General features: G+C 36.2%; 2 protein-coding genes across 8 annotated transcripts; both read left to right on the top strand.

The window, feature by feature from the left end:
• Positions 1 to 152: 152 nt before the first annotated feature.
• On the top strand, positions 153 to 3,829 carry LOC105132223 (Tetratricopeptide repeat (TPR)-like superfamily protein). Of its 5 annotated transcripts, none has more exons than XM_011035579.1 (2): positions 153 to 298; positions 1,311 to 3,829. In XM_011035579.1, exon 2 carries the CDS (start codon positions 1,384 to 1,386, stop codon positions 3,112 to 3,114), a length of 1,731 nt encoding a protein of 576 aa, XP_011033881.1. In that variant the 5' UTR covers positions 153 to 298; positions 1,311 to 1,383; the 3' UTR covers positions 3,115 to 3,829. The 5 variants fall into 5 exon arrangements, with proteins under 5 accessions (XP_011033881.1, XP_011033880.1, XP_011033879.1 ...); XM_011035578.1 differs by having other exon boundaries at positions 1,253 to 3,829; XM_011035577.1 differs by having other exon boundaries at positions 1,152 to 3,829.
• A 1,993-nt stretch (positions 3,830 to 5,822) lies between these two features.
• On the top strand, positions 5,823 to 7,529 carry LOC105132222 (PPR containing protein). 3 transcript variants are annotated; one of them, XM_011035573.1, is made up of 3 exons: positions 5,823 to 6,379; positions 6,584 to 6,801; positions 7,044 to 7,128. In XM_011035573.1, exons 1-3 carry the CDS (start codon positions 6,029 to 6,031, stop codon positions 7,051 to 7,053), a joined length of 579 nt encoding a protein of 192 aa, XP_011033875.1. In that variant the 5' UTR covers positions 5,823 to 6,028; the 3' UTR covers positions 7,054 to 7,128. The 3 variants fall into 3 exon arrangements, with proteins under 3 accessions (XP_011033875.1, XP_011033876.1, XP_011033873.1); XM_011035574.1 differs by having other exon boundaries at positions 6,584 to 6,791; positions 6,863 to 7,127; XM_011035571.1 differs by having other exon boundaries at positions 5,827 to 6,379; positions 6,584 to 6,791; positions 7,044 to 7,529.
• The last annotated feature ends 1,711 nt before the right edge of the window (positions 7,530 to 9,240 follow it).

Here is a 9,240-nt window from a genome sequence, read left to right as displayed (position 1 = left end):
AAAAAAAAAGAGTCCAAGGGGACAGCCGTACCGTAAGCAGGCCATAACTGTAAGCCCATTATTCCAAGAAGCCCTTGTTTGATAAGACTACAAAGCTTTTGATTGAATTACCAATACAGAAAGGCCCTTGATTTGGGCTCTTTGTTAGCTCCTCATAGTTTGGTAGTCACCGTCTTCAAAAGCAGTGCCATAAAAATGTCGTCAGTTAACAACTATACATGTTTCGAGGCAGGGGCAGGGAGATTGAGAAGTCGAAGAGAAAGCCCAGATAATGGAAACGGCATCATATTCAATTCAGGTTTGGGAATCCATTTTGTATTTATTTTAATTCTATCTTTTCAGTTCCTTTGATTATATGAATCTCTGTTTCTTTTTTTTCCCTCCTTGTTAAGGCTTAAAGCTCAGAACTTGAAGTCTTTTCTTATCGGGTATGCAAGTGTATGTGCTTGCTGGTATGCCTAATGAAGGAATGAATGCTTTTTTTTTTTTTTCACTTTAGTTTTCTGGTCTTAATTTAGTTTACTCGAGCGATTTCTGGAGATTTTATCAAATGAAGGAAAGGATTTGAGCTCTTTTAGTGACACGGGCTTCTGTAAATGATGACTTTCTTGCATATTGAGTAATGATGATTCTGATTGCTTTTTTTAGTCCTATATTTTTATCCAGTATGGCCTTTCCTTCATGTATTTGATCTCTCTATTTATGTATTCTTAAAAACCAAGATTATATGCTGGGCTATCACATTATTCAATTCATGCTATTTTTTTTTTGTTATATAGATGTATGCTGTGTCCAATTGAATCCTTTGTTAAGCGCTTTGTGGTGTTCTACTGCGTCTTTGTTTGCTTAATGTGTACATCGTCGCTAAATTCGGTGGATTGGACAGTGGGTACCAATGCTTCCGAGCGACCAGCTTGTAAATTCTAGCTTGCAAGTGTGTTATCATAAATTCAGTTGGATAAATGACTTTTTGGTGTGATGTTATGTCAAAGTAAGGTAGGTGATTTGGTTTTACTGTTTCTGGTCTGATTTATCTTTAGGACAACTCTTTGCTCAGGTGAATAGCTTCAAGGATTGATTTCCTGTGCTATAATACATCTAACCTTACCATCTTTTATTTTTCATGGGTATCATGGCCAATCATCCATCAGCGTGGTGCATGGTTGTGTGTTAACCTTCACAAGAGATAAAGAAGTATCGTTGTTATTAAGGCTTGCGTTCCCTTGTTTCGTTTGTTGTGATGCCATTTCAGAAGATCAAGATATAATGATCACGAGCCAAACTGAAACTATGTTTTCCTAATTGATTAGAAACGAAGAATTTGCGACCAAATGGTTTGAACAACCACAGGTTCCTTTTGGATTGTTCGACCTTGCCATCCAGATGCTGGCTGCCAAACTGACAACAATATTGAACAATTATCTGACTGCCAATCAGGCAAGACAAACTCATGCATGCATCATCATTAATGGTTTTAATAACCTGGAGCCTCTCTTGGTTCGTCAAATCCTCCTGTCTGCTCGCAATAACTCTAGAAGAATTTTTCAATATGTCCATAGCATCCTTTACCATTTTCCACATCCAGATTCATTCTCATGGGGTTGGGCAATTAGATATTTCTCTCAGCAAGGCCAATTCAAGGAAGCCTTGTATCTTTATGTTCAGATGCAGAGACAAGGATTGTGTCCAAGCACATTTGCTGTATCCTCTGCTTTAAGGGCATATGCTAGGACCACATACAAGATGGGTGGAATGTCAATCCATGCTGAGAGTTATAAATATGGGTTCTCTAATTGTGTTTATGTTCAAACAGCACTTGTGGATTTATATTCAAAACTGGGTGATATGAACACTGCGCAGAAGGTTTTTGATGAACTGGCAGAGAAAAATGTGGTTTCATGGAATTCAATTTTATCTGGGCATCTGAAATCTGGGAATTTACTGGAGGCTCAGAGGGTGTTCGACCAGATTTCAAAGAAAGATGTCATCTCTTGGAGTTCAATGATATCAGGGTATGCGAAAATAGGGGACATGGACCGCGCATGTGTTCTGTTTCAACAGATGCCAGAGAAAAACTATTCTTCTTGGAATGCATTGATTAGTGGATACATCAATTGTGGGGACATAAAATCAGCTTGGAGATTTTTTGATGCAATGCCCGAAAGAAATAGTGTTTCTTGGATCACAATGATTGCTGGGTACTCAAAATGTGGAGATGTTGACTCTGCTAGCAAACTGTTTGATCAGATAGCTAAGAAAGATCTGCTCACGTTTAATGCCATGATATCTTGCTTTGCTCAGAATAGCCAACCAAGGAAGGCCCTTCGGTTGTTTAGTGAGATGCTTAAGGCTTATGCAAATATTCCGCCAGATCAGATGACTTTGGCAAGTGTTGTATCAGCTTGTTCACAATTGGGAGACTTGAGATTTGCATCATGGATTGAGTCATACATAAATGATCTTGGAACAGAGATTGATGACCAGTTGGTCACTGCTTTACTTGACCTATATGCAAAGTGTGGGAGTGTTGACAAGGCATACGAGCTATTCAATGGCTTAAACAAGAAGGATGTGGTTGCTTATAGTGCTATGATCTCAGGATGTGGCATAAATGGCAAGGTTGCTGATGCTGTCAAGTTGTTTGACATGATGTTGGATGCCCAAATCCGTCCAAATTTAGCCACCTTTACAGGGCTCTTAACTGCGTGTAACCATGCTGGACTGGTCAAAGAGGGCTACCGATTCTTTAGTTCCATGGAGGACCATGGCCTTGTGCCTTCAATTGATCATTATGCAATCATGGTCGATCTTTTAGGGAGAGCTGGAAGATTACAAGATGCACATGAGCTGATAAAGAGCATGCCGATGCAACCTCATTCTGGGGTTTGGGGGGCTTTGTTGCTTGCATGCAACGTGCATAACAATGTGGAGTTAGGAGAGATTGCAGCTCAGCATTGTTTTGATTTGGAGACTAATGCAACTGCTTATTATTCTCTTCTTGCCAACATTTATTCCTCTGCTGGAAGGTGGGATGATGTCGGGAGATTGAGAAAGTTGTGGAAAGAGAAGAAATTGGCCAAGATATCAGGGTGTAGTTGGACAGAATCAACTTGACTTTTTTGTACTCAAGAGGTTAAGATGCTAGGCTGCGAGTCCTTGTAGATCGTAGACCCCCCAGCTCCAAAACTGGTATTGGGATGGCAAATTCAATTTGCTAAATGTAGAAGAAAGTTGGTCAAGTCATGCATGAATCTGCTTTGAGTTTTAAATGTCCTTAAAGCTTCATCAGGGAGGCCAAGTCTTATATTACGAAGGCTAAAATCAACTTGAGAAAGCAAAATCTAGTATGATATGAAGGATGAAGCTGATTGGGAGAAAATGAATATCGTCCCTGCTTTGTCATGAAATTGTGGGTTGGGGTCTTATTTTCCAGTGGACCATACTCCTAAGCATGGCAAGATCATTTTATGTCTGTAGACATGTCCGATTTATGGTTGGTTCATTGACAGCGGCATGATTATATACCGATGTTTTCTTCATCCTTTGGTTCGCTGTCCAGACAAGGTGCACGGATCTTTTCCTAGTAAGCCATTTATTTCCCCTACCTTGTTCGAATAGAAGTTGGTATTTTAATGGTTTCATCAAAGACCTTAACTTGTAACCGGCCATTTGGCAGCAAAACGAGTTCTGCCCGACCCTGACTTGTTCTCGGCATCATCGATGCTTGTTCTTTTGAAGTTAATGTATTATTGATTCTACAACTTGCTGATTTCAACCCTGAAGACGCTGAATAATATGTGGATTTGGTGGGGTTAGATCATTGACATTTCACTGTCGTTTGAACACTATTATGTGAATGAAACAATTATGCAAGATGTGTGGAAAGATGGAGTAAAGAGGGGGAGGGGACAAAGGGCAATGATCTAGGAATGTTTTACAGCAAAAAACCACCATTCCAAGCTCAGGGAAACAAAAGAGATGGAACGTACTCGATTTAATATCATTACCTTCTTTTATATCTCGCAAGTTTGGTGCTAGTATGAGAAGCACCTTTCCATATTTTCATATTTTCGAAAATATTTAAAACAATAGGTAAATCAAATTTGAGTTTATTAATTCGATGAACAAGACCACAGGCCTAGGTTTTTTCGCGGGGAGGGTTGAATTGTCTGTTGAGCACGGGTCTTTATAATATAGTTTTTTGGATTATTATATTATTATTTCTCATAGAGACGGTTCTGCTTTTTGAAGAATGTCAGTATGATGGATAATGGAATAATGGCGTAGATTTTTTTAAAAACAATTTATTAAAATAATATTTTTTTTTATATTTTTAAAATTTATTAAAATAATATTAGCGTATTAAAATTTTTTGAAAAAATAAAAAAAAAATAGAGTAAATAAAAAATTTAATTTTTTTAAAATTTAAAAATAAAAAACCTTTATTAAAAGACGATGAAAACTCAAAAAGCAAAGAAATGAATGAGAGTTGGGTGGATAATTGGGTTCCTTTGGACAAAAGCTAATTATCAAAAGGAACAAGTTTCCACTAAAACCTGTAAATGACATTCAAAATATATGGAGAAGAGTTATTAAAAGGACCAGGCAGCTACAAATATGATAAATAATATTTAACGAAGAAAGAAAAATAAATGGAAAATGGGCAGACAAACCGAGCATCTTCAGCGTGCAGTGTCTAAAGCAAGGAATAGGAACCTTCCAGCTTTATTTCTTAACACCGAAGTTAGATCGGGCAAGGTTTTTAAAACCATCTCCGCATGAGCATCGATGCTCAATATGTGATCAGACCACACAATCTGGACAAGTGAAATCCGTCTTCCAGGCAGTCCATGAATGAGAGGCATTTGAAAATATGATAATTGTTATTTTATTTAAAAATATATTAAAATAATATAAAAACATCAAAAAATATTAATTTAAAATAAAATATTAAATCTTTATAAAAATATTTTTGAAATGCAAAATCAACAATTATCCGAGAGGGAACAAGGAACATGTAACTTGGTTTTGGGAGCAAATTGAGACCTTGATCACAAAAATTGGCTCTAAATGCAGCATTAAAGGCGAATACAAACATTGACGGTGTGATTAGGCAGTGGTCTTGGGTCGTCAAATGTCCAAAACGCTGCAAACCGCCTCTGTGCGACACGGGGTTAGGTAATAATAAAACAGGAATCCTTCTAGGTGACCCCAGTGTCGTGGGACGAATTCATATCCACCGTTTATCGGTGGGATAAAGGCTGACACTCTTTCTCGCATAAAATAGTTCCCGGCGGTGATGCTAGACGTCTATTGTATTATTATTCTACCACTCAAATGATTTATTAACACAAATCTCGGTTCTGTTTAAGACATTCTACCTTTGTTTACTACGTTGACGAGTAGTGGTTAGTTGTTACGATTGTGACTGTTATTTAAAAAAAATATTTTTTATTTAAAAATATATTAAAATATATATTTTATATAATTTATTTTTAACATTTATAAATTAAAATGATCTAAATTATAAAAAATAATTTTAAAAATTGAATGTATGAATGATAGAAAATCTGATTCCATTTCATATTTACAATCAAGGAAGATTCATGAACAAATTAAGATCAAGTGGATCAATTCCTCTATGTATATAACCAATCAAGTTTATTTTTGATAAATTTTGGGTATCTCGTTTTTTATTGCTGCCCTATTTGTATTTAACACACTATATAACCTTTCCAAAAATAAGTAGAGGGAAAAAAAAAATATTGCACCAATGGAAAGTAATGACGTTGAGTACAAAGAAAGGGAGAGGCCAGAAAAAAACAGTTAGTAAGAAGGAAGTTTCCTCCGTCACGCGAACACTTCAACTACCTTTCCTTTCATTTCATTTCCAACGGTAGATTTCCACCTTCTCTTCCGCGCGCCCCCCCAATCTCCGAACAACCTGTTCCTCTCCACTCTAAGAAAAAACCTCATTAGAAATTCACCCTATTTTATCACTGTTTTAATCACACATACTACCACGTATATGCCAGAGAGTCATGTCCGGTGGAGAGTTCCGGCGAAAGCTGGTCGGAAGACCAGGCCACCACACCCATCTCCTTCTCCAAGTGCACGAACACCACCACCACGGCGATCGGTGAAGCCCTCCAAACCCATAAAGATTTTGAAACGATGCTCCTCAGAGCCCATGATGGCGTGGGGGAGCGGTACTGAAGATAGTATTGATCAGCAGAAACAGAGGAGTAGCTTCCTTTTCGATGAGAGTGATGGCAGTAGGGGTGTTTTATTTAGGCCTCATACTTGTACGGATGTTTTTTCATCTTCTCCTTCTCTGATCATGCCTACAAATTTCTCTCCACGCTCCAGTTTTGATCAGGTACCAAAAGTTCTTCACTTAAGTAGCCCTTTACTAATACATTGTTAGAATATGGTGAATTAACCCTCAAATTATTGCCAATAATTTGGATTAAGATTTTACTGAATTAAAAAATTTTGAAACACAAAATATATATAATACATCTTTGTGAACATTTTAGCTTTCATGTTTAATTGTTCGATGCAAAATTTGGAGTGCGTGCAGGGATACAAGAAGGATGCAAAAGTGGTGGTTAATGTAACAGTTGAAGGGAGTCCAGGGCCAGTTAGGACCATGGTTAAACTGGGATCTAGTGTAGACGACACGATTAAGCTTGTGGTAGACAAATACAGTGAAGAGGGGCGAACCCCAAAACTTGATAAGAACGCAGCGTTAACATACGAATTGCATCACTCCTATTTCAGCCTTCATAGTAAGTCAAGGTTTGAGCTTTAAATCTGATGCCTAGCAATCGTATCACAGTGGATTTGCATTTCATTTCAGGATTTAAGTGAGTCTCTGTCATTCACCAGCCAAACGAAGCGAAAATCATCAAGGGATATTATTGTTTTGCTAATTTCTTTATAATTCAGCTAATATGTATGGATTTTGTTGATAGACTCTTTAAACTAATCTTCTTGTTTGCAAGTTGGATGTTTTAAATCTTATAACTTGGTGTTAACAGGTTTAGATAAATCAGAATTGATTGGGGATGTTGGTAGCAGAAGCTTCTATCTCAGAAGCAGCAGCAGCAGCACTCGTAGTTGTAATGGAGGCTCAACTTCTTCCATTGCAGAAACAGTTTCTGGAGGTGCCAACTTAACACCAACACCAATACAAGGTCCTCCATTCTTACTGCCAGAATTCCTTGCTTGCAAATGGGGTAAAATTGTGAGAAGAGCGCGTAAGCTTTGGCGGGTCTTGGTTTGCTGGAAATGACCCCAAGATCTCGCCATTTTTAGAGTTCAATAGCATATTATTTACTGGACTCGAACATCTATTAAGATCCATTTTTTCATCTTCTTAAACTTGTAAATACTATTGTAGATGTCACGGTGCACTTCTCCTTCACTTGTTGGTGTCTTTGGCTTTGTAATTGTTGTGAAAATCACCCTGTTGCGGAGGTAATTCAATCAAATGAAATGTGATAGGGTACTCTGATTTTGATGCGCTTTCTATTTCTGCTTCAATCAGTACTTGCAGGTCCATTTTGCCTCCATAACTTGTTTAAAGGCATGAACACCTCGCACTTGAAAATGCAAAGATAACGTCCTCTAGTGCTGTAGATGAGAGAATAATACCATTCTATTTTTCAACAAATGGTCGGCAAACATGGCGTTCAAGGTCGGTCGCGGACCTTGAGGATTTAAGCCAATAATCTTGACTAGTCGTTATGGAGTGTTTGCACATGATTTGATGGCTTGGCGATTATTCTTTTTCGTTTTTAATGTCTTTATGGACTATTTTCATGGCTCTCGTTTAGTCCGACTTTTCAAGTTCTTACTGGACTAGTGTGGGCTTATTGGGCTATAAAATGTTGGGTTTTCTCTTGTATGATTGGAGTCTCAGTCCATTCAGGTCTCGGGTTTGGGCTCTTGAGCTGCCTGAGTGTCTTTTGCTCTTAATTATTACTCTTCCTTCTTTATTTTATACAACCACTAATTCCTCTACCGTGAACTGTTCGTGCGTTGTTGTTATTTTAATTCTCATACATCCTCCATGAAAAAATTAAAAAAAAAATAATCTAGCTGTTATTTTTTTCTCTTGAATAATTTAGATTGACTCTCCAGAAAGAAAAAAAATAAATGATGAACACTGTAGATTATCATAAGGAAAACAAAAACATTCAATAATTTTTCATATCGGGCCAACCCAGAATCAAATCTAGATTTTTAGCCCAAGTCCAAAAATAGCCCAGTTAAACAAGAATAGCCCAGCTCCAAAACACGATGGTGATGAGATGGAAACGGTGACAATTTGTCCTGATGTCTAAGTTTTGAATGGACTTACGCTGGCTTGATATTTCCTTGTTAATGGTTTAAGTTATAGCAACCATGCAGTAACCGACAGTCTTCTATTATTATTTATATACAGTGTGTTGAAGGGTATGGTAATAGTTGTTTTTAAAAATATTTTTTATTAAAAATATATTAAAATAATATATTTTTTATTTTTTTAAAATTATTTTTCACATCAATATATCTAAATAATTTAAAATATTAAAAAATTAATTTTAAACAAACATAAATGTCAAAATTTTACAAAATGGTAGTTGCACTGCCTAGCCCAACACTCGCGCAACTAAAAGAATGGGTTTTCACGACTACTTCTGTGCACATAAATGATGAAGAAGCTGCCTTCCCTTTCGTTTTGCTTTTTCTTTATAAATTATGTTTTTTTTTCTATTGAACCCTTTTACGACTTAATTAGACAAAATTAATTTTAAAATTGTGATAGAAATACTAAATTAAAAGACAAATAATTGGAATGTAAAATACATAAAAAATATATAGTCAATCTATCATGACAAATTTTATTTTGGTTAAAAAGTTTATTTTATTAATTTTATATTTCTTGAGTTTTAAAAAAAAAATATATTATCACGATTCCAATAACCAAAATACCTAAGTTAGGTGTCAAAATGTTTTATTCGAGGAGAAGAGTTCGATGCTGATTGTTTTTGTTCTTCATCTTATTGAACAAAAGGTGGATGTAAGCCTAGAAAGTTGTGTGATTTTAAGTTATTTTTTCGATTTTTAGCTAATTTTTTTTTTGCTATTTTTGATATTATAAATGAATTTATTATGGTTTTTACAGTATTTTTAGATGCTTTTATGTTAAAATTGATGAAAATAAGTTTTTTGGTCCAATAAAAAAAACTC

This window comes from Populus euphratica, unplaced genomic scaffold (genome assembly GCF_000495115.2).
Source record: "Populus euphratica unplaced genomic scaffold, PopEup_1.0 scaffold39.1, whole genome shotgun sequence".
NCBI lineage: Eukaryota > Viridiplantae > Streptophyta > Magnoliopsida > Malpighiales > Salicaceae > Populus > Populus euphratica.
This window is presented reverse-complemented; position numbering and strand designations above follow the sequence as displayed.

Coding starts and splice junctions, on each gene's coding strand:
- LOC105132222 (XM_011035571.1), top strand. CDS start 6,029: ATGCCAGAGAGTCATGTCCGGTGGAGAGTTCCGGCGAAAGCTGGTCGG. Junction 6,380..6,583: donor CACGCTCCAGTTTTGATCAG/GTACCAAAAGTT, acceptor GAGTGCGTGCAG/GGATACAAGAAGGATGCAAA. Junction 6,792..7,043: donor CTCCTATTTCAGCCTTCATA/GTAAGTCAAGGT, acceptor TGGTGTTAACAG/GTTTAGATAAATCAGAATTG.
- LOC105132223 (XM_011035579.1), top strand. CDS start 1,384: ATGCTGGCTGCCAAACTGACAACAATATTGAACAATTATCTGACTGCC.